The sequence below is a fragment of the Bos mutus genome, chromosome 10 (genome assembly GCF_027580195.1).
Source record: "Bos mutus isolate GX-2022 chromosome 10, NWIPB_WYAK_1.1, whole genome shotgun sequence".
In the NCBI taxonomy this organism is placed as follows: Eukaryota; Metazoa; Chordata; class Mammalia; order Artiodactyla; family Bovidae; genus Bos; species Bos mutus.
This window is the reverse complement of record NC_091626.1, coordinates 79,406,772-79,425,377: the sequence shown is the minus strand read 5'-3', so window position 1 is coordinate 79,425,377 and position 18,606 is coordinate 79,406,772. Positions and strand designations below refer to the sequence as shown.

The 18,606-nt window shown below is 44.1% G+C and overlaps 1 protein-coding gene across 1 annotated transcript in view; it reads right to left on the bottom strand.

Moving 5' to 3' along the window:
* The window catches only part of RYR3 (ryanodine receptor 3), a 457,031-nt gene that overhangs the window by 56,078 nt on the left and 382,347 nt on the right, over positions 1 to 18,606 (bottom strand). Inside the window, 5 exon segments of the mRNA XM_070378270.1 lie at positions 1,368 to 1,460; positions 1,561 to 1,631; positions 1,634 to 1,647; positions 10,415 to 10,655; positions 12,923 to 13,243. Of these exon segments, the coding sequence (XP_070234371.1) occupies positions 1,368 to 1,460; positions 1,561 to 1,631; positions 1,634 to 1,647; positions 10,415 to 10,655; positions 12,923 to 13,243 (740 nt within the window).

Sequence of the window (18,606 nt, the reverse complement as noted above, 5' to 3'; positions counted from 1 at the left end):
TTGAATGCAAAATAAACTCTGGAAAATCAAATAAAAATTATCTAAAGCACAAAAGGATACATCTTAAGTAAGATCCCTTTGCAGCAAAGATTCCTCTTGACTGTGAATATATATATACCTAATCTCTCTGCATTGTAAGTGCACAATTTTATTTATTAAACTTACTAACCAGCATACATCAGATTTGAAACTCTGAGAATAAATTTTTGGATGCTGGAAGAAGTGTTAATGTCAATATAGCTTAAAGATGGAAGGGACAGAAAGTTCAGACTGCAGCTGACCAGAGCTAGACATGCTTCGTGAAGTTTTGGGTGCTGAAGTTTTCACTTTTGGTGTCATACCAGTCCCTGGTCCGCAACTGTGCATACAAAGATCGCAAATGGTTATTTGGAAAGATGTACCAAGGGCTTCACTATCAACCCATGACTGTCATCTTTCCAGAACTGACTCTCACTTCTGAGAGGTCCCCATGCAACCTCCACCTTCCTGGTTCTCAAAGGCAGCACTGTCCCAGCCATGAGAGATGGACATCTCACATCCAGTTGACAATACAGTCAACCCTCGTCAAGGGACACTTCTCAGGGGAAGAGAGTTCAGGTAAGCCAGAACAGCTGGGAATGAAACAGCACATTTAAGTAAGCCTTGCTTTTGTGTACACCCCTGAAGGAGTGTGTCTGAGAATTCTCTCCCATAAAATGGCGAAGCCTCATTGTACAGAACTGACTCAGGAGGAGCAGGGGGGCCAGCTCCCCCTGCTCTATTTTTGCTGTACCCTGCCCTGTAGGTGACTTTGTTTTCAGACAGATGTTTGGAATGCCCTCTTTCAAACATTTCCTATAATGGGATGGATAAATGTTTGGGTTTCTGAGTGCAACTTGTATGGAAAATAAATAGAAGGCATTAAGAGGTCAGCACAGCTGAAATAAAGCAGTTACTAGATGTTCCAGATAGGAGGAAAATTAGTGCATTGTAAGAATATGTGCCAACAACATCTTCAAAGTAATGTCCTTACAGCTAGTTAAAAGGTGGCTCTAGGCACGTGTATTTTTGTAGCCTTTCCACACAGGAAGTACGTCTACTTTAAAACAGGTAAGTGCAGCTTTGGTTTTGCAGACCTCTCAAATGCCTTAGGCAAGTCTCGAAACAAACTTTTTGACACACAAAGCAGCTACTTATTCATCAAATGTGATGCCCATGCTTATTTGAGAGCAGTTTCTTCTCGCTCATTCTCAAAGAAACAACAGTGGAGACTGTTGGTTTTGTGTGGTTTGACCTGAACGCAGTAGGAGCTTATCCTTTCACACACCCAGGACATGTAGCTTGGTTCAAGGCTGGAGAGCCTTCGGAATTGATTTCTATGGACTTACTTTTGACATCTTGCTTTTGCTGTCTCCAGTTAAAAATGCCAAATTATTAATTTCGTTCTGAATCACAAAATTTTGCTCTTCCCTCTTGAAGTTCTGAGTGGGGGGAACAGAAAAACAAACATTACAAGAAAGTCTTCCGAGGTGTGTACCTTTCACCACTGAGTCCAAGTCCAGGGTCTCCGTGTGTGCTTACGTGAGATTTACACCACAGGATGAAGATCTCTGCCACCATGCGGAAGAGCTGGTCAGAATCTGCATCGGGCTTTTGAGCCAGTTAGATCTGAGGCGAAAGACAAATGAGTATGCATGTGGAATTCATCAGTGATTGAAACAGTCACACTCTAAAAATTATACCAACACCAGATGCACACATTTATCCAGATAAAACTGCATCCCCACCAAAAGCATTCTTCAGACAGGCTAAATATCAGTATACTCCTCACATGCTTAGATACAGACATGCAATTGTTGTAGGTTGTTTGAAGGACCTACAATACTCATTTCCATTTTACTAAAAGATGCCAGGATTATCTTAGCAAACAGACATTAGAAATCAACATTTCAAAATAGTCAAAAGTAGGGTTTTTTTTGTCCTTTGAACTGAAGAGATGATTAGAGTTACACTCTAAGTTTTGTGACTAGCCTCCTTTAATCCATAAGGTTAGCAAGATCAGGAAAGTCTTGGTCACTGTGACATATAATCTTATTGTGGACATCTGTTACTGTCAAGTGTCTGAAATTGTGAGTACTCTATAAACAGTTCAGGCCTCACCTATTTTCCTTTCAGAGCCACTTTTATGAATGAAATCTGTAAGAATGTTTTTCACTGATATTTGAAGTGTACATGCAGAGACCAATACTCCTTTGCTCTCTGAAATGGTTTGGAAATTCCCTATCTAAAATACTAGCCTAAGTTAAGAAATTTTGCAGTGGTGGCAAGAAGGCTAAGCTACAACAGAATTTAGTCACTTTCTTTGACTGTGTGGATCACAATAAACTGTTGAAAATTCTGAAAGAGATGGGAATACCAGACCACCTGACCTGCCTCTTGAGAAACCTATATGCAGGTCAGGAAGCAACAGTTAGAACTGGACATGGAACAACAGACTGGTTCCAAATAGAAAAGGAGTATGCCAAGGCTGTATACTGTCACCCTGCTTATTTAACTTATATGCAGAGTACATCATAAGAAACACTGGGCTGGAAGAAGCACAAGCTGGAATCAAGGTTGTCGGGGTAAACATCAATAACCTCAGATATTCACATGACACCACCCTTATGGAAGAAAGTGAAGAGGAACTCAAAAGCCTCTTGATGAAAGTGAAAGAGGAGAGTCAAAAAGTTGGCTTAAAGCTCAACATTCAGAAAACAAAGATCATGGCATCTGGTCCCATCACTTCATGGCAAATAGATGGGGAAACAGTGGAAACAGTGGCAGACTTTGTTTTTTTGGGCTCCAAAATCACTGCAGATGGTGATTGCAGCCATGAAATTAAAAGACGCTTACTCCTTGGAAGGAAAGTTATGACCAACCTAGATAGCATATTGAAAAGCAGAGACATTACTTTGCCAACAAAGGTCCGTCTAGTCAAGGCTATGGTTTTTCCAGTGGTTATGTATGGATGTGAGAGTTGGACTGTGAAGAAAGCTGAGCACCAAAGAATTGATGCTTTTGAACTGTGGTGTTGGAGAAGACTCTTGAGAGTCCCTTGGACTGCAAGGAGATCCAACCAGTCCATTCTGCAGGAGATCAGTCCTGGGTGTTCTTTGGAAGAAATGATGCTGAGGCTGAAACTCCAATACTTTGGCCACCTCATGTGAAGAGTTGACTCATTGGAAAAGACTCTGATGCTGGGAGGGATTGGGGGCAAGAGGAGAAGGGGACGACAGAGGATGAGATGGCTGGATGGCATCACCAACTCGATGGACATGAGTTAGATTGAACTCTGGGAGTTGGTGATGGACAGGGAGGCCTGGCATACTGCAGTTCATGGGGTCGCAAAGAGTCGGACATGACTGAGCGACTGAACTGAACTGAAAAGTTGTCTTGCCTCTAATCATCTTGCCCATTTGAATTATATTATATTTTGAAAGGGGTGGATGATTTGCCACTTTCAAATATCTGTGTAAAGTAATGCACTAGGAGTTAAATTGTGTATCATCTTTCTTAAAGAAAACTGTGGCTCTCATGAATGGTTTAAAAAACTCCATGTCCCTTGGTGCCTGCAGGGGAATAGCTATCAAAAGCCAGTTCCCTATACCTGGGATATCAGCCTGAGTTGTCCTGAGCTGCCTGTACCTTCTGCCCATTCTGCCCATTACTAGGCTAAGGAAGAAAGTAAAGACTCGTAAGGCCAAGACCACCTGTGGACACCTCTCTCATCTCCTTAGTTCCTCACTGCTTGAGTTCTAGCTTCATGGATGTTTCTGTTTAATCTTTCTTGTTTTCTCCTTCAACTAGACTCTGTTTTATAGGTAGACACTACAGGTGATCTGCCACGTTTATTCTCCTCCTCTTCCTTAGGAAGAAAACCCCATTGTACCCTGGGTGGCACTGCGTGCTGCTAAGATCACATTACCCAGCCTCCTCTGAGGGACACCTGTGGAACTACACTCTGATGAGCTGGAAGAGGAAGTTGTTGGATAAGCCTCCTGGAAGAGCTGTCTAAAAAGCATCAGATAGCTGAAGGTGCCCTCCTGCCTTTCTACTTCCTCTCTGGGATGAAAATATGACAGCTTAAACTCTAATTGGCATGTTGCACCATAAAGTAACTTTGAAGATGGAAGTCAGTGTTAAGGACAGGAAGAGAGAGGGGTGAGGAGCAACAACACTGGCCATGGATTGGATATCTCTGCACTTCTTTTATGTGTGAGATTTAACTTCTACTTTAAGCTACTCTATAAGGTATCCATCACTAGGGGCCAAATGCATCCAAACTTGAGGCTTGAGATTGGTAATGCTTTTTGATTTCTTTCATATTGATTTTTCAGGAGCGCCTTTTCAGAGTCAAGTGTCAAGTTTTATCAGAAGTACCAGCCGTTCCTTCTGCCGAGTTCTAGCTTAAATGAGCTTTATAGGCTTGCCCTATGCCTCTAGTGGGAAGAGACAAGGGCACACATCCTACCCTGCCGAAGAAAAGTCCAGCCACAGGGAATGTGACCTGCAGGAACGCTGAAAACAAAATATCAGGTGAACATCTGCTCACAGGAGAAAGCAGCAGTTTTGAATATCTTGGCTTTCAGCTCAGTGAATTTTGTTTTGAACATCCTTCTTGCAAGAGACAGATTTTTTACTCTTTGTTTTTAGTGAGGGTCCTTCTTTGGGTTCAGAATGGTGGGTCACATGAACCCCCCATTAAATGCTTTCTCCCAGGCACATAAATTCTCTGCTCCTCTCAAACCAGACTAAGACAATATTTGCAGGAGGGCAGAAGATTCCAACCTTGCCTCTCCATTTTGTCCGAATCTTTTCCTACCCCCAAACGAAGTAACCAGGCTCTGTCCCCGCTGCTCCCAGCGTTTCACAGAATTCAAGATCTCTCTCAACATTCAGACAATTGATCCTTTTGGAGGTAGTTAACTGAATGTGGGTTTCTTTCATCATCTGCTCTCTGTGCTGCCAAAAGGCAGCTGGGAAATGCAAGGCTGTAGGTGCGGAAGAAGGTTGGACTTAGAGGTAAAACAGAAACAAAAAGCAGGAGAACAAAATCTTGGAGAAAGGCAAGAGTGAGAAGAGTTAGACTGCTATTTTCAAAATGACAAGTCGTCAGGTTTTTGAAGAAAGTAAAGCCAGTTATCAGGCTTTTGAAAGAAAGTAAAGCCTTGCTCCTGTATTCACGGTCAGGTTGTCTGACTAAGCGGTAAGAGCTTATCTCTGCCTTGTTCCTGAGCCTTTTATAGAGGATTCAGCCTGAGGCAGTCACCGCACAGAATTTACTTGGATTCCCGTCAACAGTTTGAGAGATGAGTTTTCACTCCAAATCGCACAAAAGCTGTTCGTCTCTGTTCAGGGTCTCTGATTTCCAGAAACGAAGCTGAGAAGCTGATTTGTGTACAGAGGTTTGTTGAACCTATGTTGATTTATAACCTCCCAGCCTGAGGAGATGGAGCCCTGAGTTACCAGGCTATGACCACAGCATGCCTGGAACTCTCACTCCTTCTGGGTCATTTTCAGGCTGATCACTGACCCGCCAAAGCTTCTATTCAGATGTCAAGGAGACCTGACACACTGCTGTGACAGGGCTGAAGGAAGTACAAAGATTTAATACAACAAGAGAAAACAGGGGAAGACAGGACAAGATGGCTCTCTTCAATATTTAAAGAGCTGCTTAGGGAGAGACTGGAGGAGTTTTGTGGCTCTAAAGAGCAAAAGCAGAGCTGATAGGAGTTACAGATCTGAACTCAAAATGGTTCAAAGTTGGGGGAATTGGATGAAGGCAGATCAAGGTATAAACATCCAGTTATAAATAAGTCCTAGGGATGTATGTTAAACATGACTCATCTGATTAACACTGTATGTTACATGAAAGTTGTTGAGAGTAAATCCTAAGTTTTCTCATTACAAGGAATAAAGACTTTTTTGTCTTTTATTTTGTACCTGTGTGAGATGATGGACGTTCCCTCCGCTTACTGTAGTAAGCCTTTCTTGATGTATGTAAGTTAAACCATTCTGTTGTATACCTTACAGAGGGCTTTGTGTCAATCATGTCTCAATAAAACCAGAAGAAAAAAATGAATGAGAAGGAGTTGAAAAAAATGACTTGAAATGTCTGACACTAGAAGGGGAAGGCACGCATGGGTCCAGCTTTGTCTGTTGTCCATAACCGTGGTGGATAACGAGAGGAGGGAAAGGCACCGCCAGGAAAAAGGAAGGGGGTGTTTATCTGTCCAGTTAGATGAGCCGACCTCTCATATTCCTGCCAACTCCACAGTCCTGTACGTCCAAGCCAGCTAATTCTTTAGGGTGAAGAAAGGACTCAAGGAAGGCAAAGGCACACGCATAGGAAGGAAGCATTTATAAGTGAGGCTCAGATAGTCTTAATGCTCCCTGGTGCTCAGGGAAGAACGGGTTGAAAAGTGGGGATGAATGAATTAATGATGATCTCAAAGACTCTCTGACATTGTCATTTTTAGCAACTTTCAAATACTACATAAGTGGAACACACTCCATCTTGAGTCTTGATTGTCAATAGTGGCAGATGCAACGAGAGAGCTATTTCAGGAGCAATCTTACCCTACTCTCATTCTTGCTTTCACCTCAGACTGACAAATTTCTTTGCTAACCTGCTAACATAATTATGTTATCATAAATGACTAAAATGATGACCCTGAGAGCAGGATTTCTTTTGAAAAAGTGAGTAAAATTGCCCATAGATAGTTAAGGAATTATATACACACATACACCTATATATAGTGTGCATATGTTTATTCTGCAAAGCTAAACATAAGTAATCTTAAGTAGATATTTTAAATAGGAAGTGTAATTTACCTTATGAAATAAATGCTAAAATAGGCATATCCAGACCTATTCCCTGCCCATGACAGAATGGCATACCACTCAAAAATTAGCAGTGTTCCCCCAAATGTCTCTAAGTCTTTTCTGTATCTACAATGGGGTATTTTAAAATTAAACCACTCCAAACTTCCATTTGAGGGCTCGAAGCTCTGGGAAGGTGTGGTTTAATAAAATATCTATTTGGTCTTTGCCTTCCACTGGGACCAGCTGTTCTTTGTTCCTTGGCCTGCTCGTGAACATAAGGTTCCTATGCTTTCATTTCCTCCTTGTTGTTGTTGTTCAGTGGAGAAGTCTTTGCGACCCTATGGACTGCAGCACACCAGGCTCCTCTGTTCTCTACTATTTCCCAGAGTTTGCTCAAAATCATGTTCCTTGAGTCAGTGATGATCTAACTATTCTTATTCAGCTTAAATTCCATGATCAATGCTTATAATTAGCCTTCATCATACTCATTTTGCAAAACCCCAACCCTGGTTAAATCCAACTCTCTACCTAGTCTCAGCCTGTACGTGGCAGCCAAGTCGGCTGGAGAAAATCACAACTTGCTGATGATCCCACTTTAAGTCCACGACCACAGATCTCAAGTGGGGCCACTGATGCTGCCTTGCAACCACTGCACTCCCCTGGTCCATCCATTCCCCCTACTTGTCAAAGCCATTGCCCCAGATCGTCTGCTTCCTCCTCAACCCTCCAAGTACATTCTCCCCACCCTCCCTCTCAGTTGATGTTCTTGCTTCCTACTTCACTGAGAATGGAAGCAACCAGAAAAGGACTCCTACAGACTGCCAGCCATAACACATATGGGCGTGTGTGCGCATGTGCATCTGTCTGTCTGTGCGTCTGCCAGCAGCAGCACCCATGCACCCTGCCCTCCTGCCCATCACTGTAGATGACTGATCTCAGGCTGATCCTCTGCCTGTTTGAATGCATTGCTTTAGAAATTCTCTCTCCCTCTTACATCAGCAATTTCTCTTCTCTCCAGTGGCTCATTCCCATTCATAAAGGAACAAGTTGAAAAGTCTCCCATCTTAAAAACTCTCCTTTTGAACCTATTCTGCATCTAGCTAGCAGCCCATTTCTTTCTTCCTCTTTATAGTGAAACTCCCTGTGGGACTTCCATAACGTTCCAGTGGTTAAGAATCTGCCTTCCAATGCAGGCTACGTGGGTTCAATTCCTGGTCGGGGAACTAAGATCCCACATGCTGTGGGGCAACTAAGCCCACACACCACAACTAGAGAAGCCCACGCACTGCAATAAGATGGCCTTGTGTCCCAACAAATAAAGCCCACGCAGTGCAACTAGAGAAAGCCAGCATGCTGCAAAGAAGACCCAGAGCAGCCAAAATAAAAAAAACAAAAACAAAAACCTCCCTGAACAAGTTGTCTGTAGTGCTATCTCCAAGTCCTTTTCTCCTATTCTCTTCCAACCTACTCCAAAGAGGCCTTCAACTCCATCACTTTATTGATACTGCTCTTATCAAGGTCACCAATCATTTATTCGTTATTCTTTCCTCCTGGAAATCCTTTGTGAAATTGGTACCTAGGACACAACACGCTGTTGGTTTCCTCCTGTCTCACTGGTGGCTTCCTCTCAGTCTCACTCGTGGTTCCTTCTCTTCCGCCTGACCTGTGTACAAGGGCTCAGTCCTTGGAACGCTTCTCTTTCCCTCTCAAGCCTTTATTTATCTCATTCAGTCTCATGGCTCTCAAAGACCACATACCAATATGTAGGCGACTCTCAAATTCTTAGGTCCACACCAGACCTCTCTTATGAACTCTGGACTCATATAACTGCCCACTTGACATTTTCATTTTTATATGGAAGCAGCAACTCAAATTAACATGTCTGAAAGGGATCTCTTCATCTTCCCCTAAAAACCTTCCGTACCCACAATCCCCTCCAACTTAATTGTTGGGAACTCCCTCCTTCCATTTGCTCAGAATCATCTTTGACTCATCTCTTTTCTCTTATTTCCAGTCTGCATGTCCCAAAGACTCTACCTTTAAGATGCTGGGTCCAGAATCTGACATATTCTGTCAACTTTCATTGCTACCAACTGGGCCCCAGCCAACACCAACTCTTTTTTTTTTTCCTTTTAAGTTGTAGTAACATACATGTCAAATTACTCATTAGCAACATTCAGTACATTCACAATGCTGGACCACCACTATGACTATCTAATTGCAGAACATTTTCAGGACTCTGAAAGGAGACCCCAGTCCCACTAAGCAGTGGCCCCATCCCTCTCTGCCCCAGGCCTGGCACCAGGACTAGGATTAGGGCACCAGGATTAGGGTTAAGGTTAGGGTTGGTTTGCTCTGTCAACTCCAAATCACCCTCAGCCCTTGACTGGGCCACTGTAAGCCTCCCAGCCAGCCTCCTCACCTCCTTTATTTGCCCTGGTCCATCACCACTGTGCTTGAAGACGGAGTCAGATCACATCACAGCTTAGCTTCAACGCTGCGCCAACCTCTCATCTCACTCAGAGGAAAAGCCCTGTACTCTCGGCCCCGTGGAGAGAAACTGGCCACTCTGACGTCTCCTGCTGCTCTCCCCACCCGTCGACTCCTCTCTCTCTGGCCTCCCTGTGACTCCCTGAACATCCCCACTCGTCCCTCCCTCAGGGCTTTTGCACCGGATATTCCTTCTTCCCAGGAACAGACCTCTTCCCCAGATCCACATGGTTTCCGACCTCACCTCCTGCAGGTCTGTGTTCAGATGTCACCTTCTCAGTAACATTCTTTTAAAACTGCCACCTGGCACTCCTGATTCCATTTACTTTGCTTGTATAGTTTACTTAGGTAAGTACACTGCTGCTGCTGCTAAGTCGCTTCAGTCGTGACCGACTCTGTGTGACCCCAGAGACGGCAGCCCACTGGGCTCCCCCGTCCCTGGGATTCTCCAGGCAAGAACACTGGAGTGGGTTGCCATTTCCTTCTCCAATGCATGAAAGTGAAAAGTGAAAGTGAAGTTGCTCTGTCGTGCCCGACTCTTAGCAACCCCATGGACTGCAGCCTTCCAGGCTCCTCCGTCCATGGGATTTTCCAGGCAAGAGTACTGGAGTGGGGTGCCATTGCTATAGGTAAATACGTAAGTACATAGGGAAGTATATTGTGATTGTCTAAGTACTTTGTTTATCATTTGCTCACCCCACTCTCTTGCCAGAGTGAAAGCTCCCTGAGCCAACATCTTTTTTTCTGTAGTGTTCTTGCCTGTCCTCTCGAACAGTGCCTGGCACACAGTCAGTAATATCTCTTGAATGAGTGTGTGACAGAAGAGCAGAGGGGCGGAAGGGGTTGTTGCCACCCTTCTTCAGTGGCCTGTGAGGATGGACTGGGTGGCCATGCCACTGATCATACAGAACCACTGGGCAAGGAAAGTGCTGCGCAGAGGTCCCACAGCAGGGATGGAGGCAGAGGGGCGGGGGTGGGGGGCGCTGGTGGTGGCAGCCGTGACCTCCCTCTCTCGCCTGTAACAAAACCCAGTACCACCCCTCCATCGGGGGCCGGCCCTGCCCAGGCGCCTCTGTACCTGTTGTTGTCCACGTAGCGGATGAGCATAGGGTAGAAGGCATAGAGGTCTCTGCAGAGGACAGCAAACTCGTCCAGGATGAGCAGCTCAGCCTCCTGCGTGTCGCCCTTGCTGTCAGCTCTCAGCTGCTCCTCCTCCTGCACAGTTTTGATGGCCTTCTTCTTCAGCTTCTCCAGGGTCGGGATGAAGTGGCTTCTCAGCAGGTCTGGCCTGGCTTTGCTGATGATCGGTTGGGCGTACACTGTGTTTGCAAACAAAGGGCCTCCCCCTCATTCCACAAGTTATGACAGTTGAGAAAAGGAAAGAAGGGACACTCAATGGTGAGGCTATGGAAAGCCCTTGACTCACACTGGTACCCTTCCTTCATCTTCCTTTTGGCATGTCTGTCTCATGAAGTCACAGTTGCTGGGGTGGGGGTAGGCACGGATGGAGCTACAGGAGAAGGTCCCTCTTCCTGTTTTGCTTCTTCAAGTTATGAGAAGAGCCACCCCTGAACTCTTCAGGCATGGCCCTTGCTATATCTCTGAGCTCTTCATAACAGACCATCTTGTTTCATTTTAGAAGAGTGACTTTGGCTCACTAGCTACGTTATAAACTCCTTGAAGGAAGTCTTTTATTTATATAAACAGCACTGTGCTGAGTCAAGAGTACACACTTAACACTATGCTTTCTGGTTATTTTATAGAGAAATCTCTTAAAAATACACAAACCCAACCATAGTTCTCAGCCCCCAAGACTTGAGAACTGCCAGCCTATTATCTTGGGGCTCCTCCAGGCCCTGAGAAAAGCAGACAAACTACTATCATCTATAATGAAGAGGCAGGCTAGGGTGGCCACTAAAAGTCAATGAGCAGAAACAAACCATCAGTAGGACTTGGGACTACGATTCTGGCCCTCTTAAAGAGAAAGATAAAACCTACATGTCTCATTGACTTTTTAAAATGCAATATCCTAATGGTCGAATGCATAATAAAGGTCAGAATCAGAGTAATTATTTAGATATGTGAAAAAAAATTCTCAAGAGTCATGAACCATTCGCAAAGTACAATATGTATTTTGTGTATTTCAAAGTTCTTTAATGTAGGGCTTTTCAGTTGGAAACAGCCTATATTCCAGCACTTTTTCATCTCACTGTGCCTTATTTTTTGCTTTCATAAAAAAGACTTTTTTAGAAAGAGAAGGTGAAGGCAGTTCTCTGTTGCAATGTGTTAATCAGAAGTCGAAACTTCGCACTATGATGGCTCCCATTTCATACCCGGTCCTCACCTGGGTGCACCTCTGCTCTGGACCTGGAATCAGAGAGGTTCTTCCAGATATGGGTGATTTGAGGTTGCTCTTGAAAACTGACTTTGTTTACACACCAGGAGCGAAGTGACCTGACTGAATGAGATCTGGACACCCTTGTGAAATAACAGGCCAAGTTCAGTTCTCATCAGTGTGCTGTGACTTCTTTCCTTTGTACCCCTGGGGAATCTAAGGGAGTTAATTCTTTGATTTCCTTCCTTCCCTTAATCCAGATTTACAAATGTAGAGCCCTCAACAAATTACTTAAGGGTTAACAATATTCTTGGGCTAAAAGATAAGAAAGGAACACCAATTTACCTATTCATATGTTCCCAGGGGTCTTATACTATCCAGGAGCCGTCAGTAACCAAAGTATTTATTAATATAATTTGAATCTCAGTTCATTTCAGAGACAGGAAGAGGGTAGGAAGTTTTCTTCCTTGGTCTTGCGGAGGGGTATCTACTTATTTGTCCAGGAAGCTAATAGCTCCTATTGACCCAATGGCTGTGTTTCATGGTCCAGGAAAGTGTAGGGCTGAAACAGCTATGGTGGAACTGTGTATCTAAACTGCAGGTCTATCAAAGGCAATGACTTTAGCTTCTGTCTCCTCTGACTTTACCGTGACAGAGGACCCTAAAATCTTCATGGTTTCCTGACTTGGAAAGTGTGGTTATTAATTTTCCAATCCTCTCCTCTTTTGAGAACAGAAAATCAGCAAGTAACACTCACTAGGAGCCTACTGCATGCAAGGAGTTCTAGAGGAATACAAAACAAACCCAAAATCAAAGTGACGCTACTATGAGCCTAAATCAGAGAGTGTCTTACAAAGCATAAAGTGAAACACAAATGCTAGAAACTTACAGTACAGCCCAGGTGGGAGTGAGTTTCGTACATGTGGAAAACACACAAGGTCACTTACCCAGAAAATATGAACAGTTATTACTGTAAGAGCAAATGCGATTCTTAAGTACCAAAAGCAAATGAGCAATGATCATCAGAATCTTGCACAGTTTATTAAGAAGGGCTTCCTGGAGATTTGAGGGGCTGGATTAGTTGGGGAGTCAGGCAGGAGCATTTGCTCCAGGAAGCCCTATAGGGGAATAAGTCAGTTCTTTTTACTGCTAAATATCTAAGGTGGGGAGCGGGGATAGCTTAATGATAGACTAAGAGAAGAAAAAGAGTCTAGGCATCTCGATGCCAGGGCTGAAAGACATGCGTGGTACCTGCAATGCGCTTCATCCAAGAGGCCTCGTCGATGCCCAGGTTGTTGTTGATGATTTTCAGAATGTTGCCCAGGATGACACTGAGGTGTTCAGACGTGACCTTGGTGCACCAAGGCCCTGCACTGGGGGGCAGGTGCTCGGGCCCCCGCTCCCACCAGTAGGACAGGTAGTTGCAGAGCATGGGCAAGATGACCTCAATGACGTGGGGCATCTCTGTGTACCGGGCCCCTGACTCGGCCAGGTCGTTGATTTCCTTCATCAGGCCTTCCAGCTGGGGGATGTCGGGGCACATCTCCTCCACTGTGTCTGGCATCCCCAGAACTGACCAAGAGGGTACAGGAATAATAAAGGGACAGTGATTCAAAACAAACAGAGTGCAACCTTCTCTCTCTGTCCACCCCTCCTTTGATCTTGAGACATAATTTTCCACCCCAGAACCTTAAACAAGCAAGCACTGGATACGTAGGAGCTATTGTAAAGGCTGCAGCTTCCAGAGACTGGGTTATCTTCTAGATGTTCTATTCAGGTCAAAACACTTAAACTGAATCTTAAAGGAACACAACAGAGACACGGCTGAGGGACATTTCACAAGACTTCTCTGTGAAAAAGTCAGTCTCTTGGCTTCTCTCTCCTGGCCTCAGTGCATGCACTGCAGGAAAGGCAGGACTCAAAACAGAAAAGCAACCCATAGATACTGAGCTGCCAATTTGTGGTTCAGTCACCTAGATCATGTCTGTACTGTTTTGAAAAGGAAAAAGAAACCTCTTGCATCAAAGATTCTTTTAGCTGGACCAGAGACAACGCTTTCCATCCAGTTGAAACCTGTCAGGGGCGGGGGGCGGGAAACATTGCACATCCACTGATTTCTGCATTTACAAAAGAAGATTGATGATCTGAAGTAACCTTTGCTAAGAGCTCTTGTCCATCACTTAGACCTTTTTGTTTTTGAAGGCTTATAGGCAAGGAATAGTGAGTTAGCCCTGTCTTTTCCTCACAGTGAATAACTGAGGTCACTTTGCTGAACAAGGACAGACAGGATGAGATGATTACAGAGTTCAACATGAAATGCTGTCAGGTACAAGAATGGTAAATGGAAAAAGCCAAGAGGATATCTGTCCTGTTCTTCTTAAGGCAAAGGACACTCTTTTCCTCCAAGATAGGAGGAGAGACCAGATGCAACCTGAAGTTGCTGATGGGTGAGATGCAAATAAGGGCTCTGTGTGGCAAGCCATGGCCTAGTTGAGGAAGAAACAAGAATTGGAAGTTCTGCAGAGCATCCTGGTCGGCAGCTCATGTGCAGACTCCACCCACAAGCTACACTTCTTAGAGTGGGGCCAAAGCATCAGGCACCACGGAACCTAGGGAGTCAGAGAAGCAACGGGAAAGTGTGGTGCCTTTTAGACCCACTAATGGAGCACATTAGATCCACTAGAAGATCTGAGGAAATTATTTTTGATATTAAAAGTAAAGCACAAAGTCCTCTTTCAAAGGAAAAAGCAGGAAACTTCAAATAAAATGTGACATTTAGTGAGTTGGGTTCTACCTTTAGGCCCTGTGCCATGGGGTTACTGCTGGTGTGAAATCTCTCTTTTCTAGATTTTAAGTCCATAGGAATGGAAGGGTTAATGAAGAAAAGGCCACAGCAAAGGCTTTGGCTTTTAGGAGTATTAGTCAATTGAAGAGTCTGTCTTGGTTTCCTTCATGACTGTACTGCCTAGAGCAAAGATACAGAAAAATCCTGTGAAGATAGACTAAGAGATGAAAAGAGAATACAGGCATCTTGGTTCCTGGGCTGGGGTGGGGAGGAAAGGCATTTGTGGTACCTTCATCCAGGAGACAATGAATCTGTAGCTGATACAATCGGTTCTACAGGATGGTGTGCAGCTGCAAATCAATGGACTCAGAAGAGCCTCCCTGCTATGGAGGAGGCCCTGCCGGGGGTGTCCTAACACTTGCCCTAATTATGTTTTTCTCTTGCTATTGGTATGGCCTTTGGTAAGTAGAAGGCTGATTACTCTTCCTTGGAAGTTAGGAGTAAAGCAATGTCCTTTAAATCCAGACAATTCAAAAGGACTAGCAGCATGAAAGCCAAAGAACATCGAACTTCTGTGATTTACAGCGAAGGGAATTAAACAGGTCAGACACAATGCATTGCCAATGCTGGTCATTTGCAGGAACAAGTCTAGCCTGTACCTTGCTGCAGAGCAATAAGAATCAGGGGTGACATCAATGTGGGGGTCTGGGGAGACTCTCACAAACAAAATCATTTGACACGTACGGTGTCAGATAAATAGGTACAAATGGTGAAGTCAAACATTCTACCTTCAGGCTCTACACACAGAGCAGTGCCAACGGCCACAGATGCAATTGAAGTTTACAACTGTTGGCTATAAAATTATACATGAGAAGGCTAGGAGCATGTGTGTGTTTAAATGTCACACAGACAATCCATCGTCACAGACACTTTTTTTTCCTCCTACCTAACACAGAGTTGCTTGAGGTTGCTTCATTGGAGTCATTATAATGACCTTTAAAAGTTATTTATATGTAATTGGTCCTCGAGGGGAAGAAACATTTGCGATTCCGGTGGTGTTTTGTACTTCAAATGCCACATAATAAACCGGCAGAATGAATGCTGCTGAGTTATCTACCTGAAAGCTCAGTTGGGTCCTGTTAGAATCAGACTCAAGACTGTAAGGGGGAACCATTAGAACACACTGTCCTTTCATCTTCCACATCAATGGCTCTCAAAGTGAGACTGTCCTGCCAGCAATGGCAGCATCACCTGGAAACTTGTTAGGACCTTTGGAATCTCGACTTACTGAATTAGAAACTCTAAGGGTAGGACTTGGCATTCTTCAACAAGCCTTGTGAGTGATCCTCATACATGCTATTAAGAGAGAACCGTTGGGAAAGACTGCGTTCGAGTCCACAGCTGTATTTTTTTCACCAGGCAGCTCTTCCCTCAAGATGACAGCAACAGAGAGCACCACTTCTATAGTATTACATGGAAACCTACATGGAAATTGGACCTCCTTCCTCTCTGGTTGATTTTTTCCAATAAGGATTTGAAAAGTAAACTTGGCTGGTGAGTAGGATGTTTTGGTTAATCTATTATCCTGACTGGGCTTTCCTAGTGGCTTAGTGGTAAAGAATCCACCTGCCACTGCAGAAGACGCAGATTTGATCCCTGGGTTGGGAAGATCTCCTGGAGAAGGAAATGGCAACCCACTCCAGTATTCTTGCCTGGAAATCCCATAGACAGAGGAGCCTGGTGGGTTATAGTCCATGGGGTCACAAAGAGTTGGACACCTTAGCGACTGAGTATACATGCACACAGATCTAATTCTACTCATGAATGGAGTCAACAACAAGATTCTGATTAATAAACCACTGCCACACGTAACCAAAGATTTTATCTAGCACACAGCTAGATAAACCTTTTCTAGACATATCTTAACAATTTTGGATGAGTTAAAAAATTCTCCAGGATGTTACAAGATAGAAGACACCCCAATATGAGTAACTCTGCTGGCAAAATGGACTACAGCCCGCCAGGCTCCTATGTCCATGGGATTTTCCAGGAAAGAATACTGGAGTAAGCAGCCATTCCCTTCTCTAGGGATTGAACCTGGGTATCCTGCATTGTGGGTAGATTCTTTACCATCTGAGCTACCAGGGAAACTTCATTAATTGAGATGCCCAATTGACTGAAGGCTTGATAAATCAGTTCATATTGTATTTCTCAACCAAAGACTCACACCTTCTGTCACATTCCTTTCCCTCCTCCTTCAGTCCCTCAGGCCACCTACTGTGTGTAGTGAATGAAATCTACCCTTTCAGAGTCCATCAAGCTATCAGTCATTGTCTGGCTCCAGGCAAACATGGCTATCCCAGAATACATATTTATGTACATTCTGCTTTTCGAGAGCCGTACACATCGTCAGAATTCACTCTTTGTTAACTGAAAGATGAAAAATACGGGCTCAGAGGACTTGGGCCCTGAGTCCACAGTGTGTGACTGATGGATGAACAACAGTGTCATCATTAATTACAACTTTGTCCCTTCTTCCTATGGAGTATGCAACGATGGATACTTATTTTTAATTTATGAATATATCTTACTAAATCAATGTAAAGGTATATAAGATAAGAAGAAACATATTTCTAATAGCCCTTGAGAACAATGGGACACAGTCATTTCCTTCCCTCCAAAGCCAGTCTAGGGTTTCCTCCATCTGGGTCAATTTCAAATTTGCCTGCTACTCTACCTCTATGTCCCATTGGTTCATGGCAACTAGATAGGGAAACAATGGAAACAGAGACAGACTTTATTTTCTTGGACTCCAAAATCACAGAGGGTGACCACAGACATGATATTAAAAGACTCTTGCTCCTTGGAAGAAAAGCTATGACCAACCTAGGCAGCATATTAAAAAGCAGAGATATTACTTTGCCAACAAAGGTCTGTCTAGTCAAAGCTGTGGTTTTTCCAGTAGTCATGTATGGATGTGAGAGCTGGACCATAAAGAAAGCTGAGTGCCAAAGAATTGATGCTTTTGAACTGTGGTGTTGGAGAAGACTCTTGAGAGTCCCTTAGACTGCAAGGAGATCCAACCAGTCAATCCTAAAGGAAATCAACCCTGAACATTCATTAAAAGGACTGATGTTGAAGCTGAAGCTCCAATACTTTGGCCACCTGATGCAAAGAGCTGACTCATTAGAAAAGACCCTGATGCTGGGAAAGATTGAAGGCGGGAGAAGAAGGGGACGACAGAGGATGAGATGGTTGGATGGCATCATTGACTAGATGGACATGAGTTTGAGCAAGCTCCGGGAAATGGTGAAGGACAGGGAAGGCTGGCATGCTGCAGTCCATGGGTCACAAAGAGTCGGACATGACTGAGCGACTGAACAACTACCTCTATGAGTTCAAGAGCAAAGTAGATCTCTCTCTTTCCCAAGGTGCAAGCTCTACGCACTGGTGACATAGAGAGACACTTTTTCTTGAACCACAGCTGGAGCTAAATAAATACATCAGTATCCAGCACTGTCATGAGGCTGGGGAGCAATATTTTAGCTGGCTTCTGTCTACAGATGCCACAGCCCTTCCTCATCATTACCAAAGCCTGCTCTGTCGTTTAACTCTTACTTTAGCTGCAAGACATAACTCATGTGGAATCATAAGACAGCAGAGAAAAACAAGGTTGGGACTATAATTTTCCTAGTCCATGAAAGGGGAGAAAGGGTGAGATGAGGCTGAGGGGATTGGGGAAATAACTGAGAGATGCCATGTGAGACTTTGGAATATGGAGGCATCTTGGCAATATATCTCTCTCGATGAGCTCTGAGAACACTGGTCTCCGCAGTATTTTAGCTCAAGAAGAGAAGTTTTAAAAGCAATTTTGTCTCAAATGTCCTGGTCATGTTTACTGGGGACCAGGTGCTGCTTTTATCTGAAGTGGGAACAAAGCTGCTAAAGCTTAGCACTCTGGATTCTTAGATGGAAAGAAGAGTGACAGAGAAAAATGTAGCAAGAACCCTTCTTCTCTTAGGACTCTTAGGACCCACGACAGTTTGAAAAGGGGGCTTGAACCAAATGGAACTGAGGAACAGTCTAGTCATCTGCTGGTACTGTGTGCCAATATTTTACGAAAATACTGGTTCTGAACAGGATATATTCT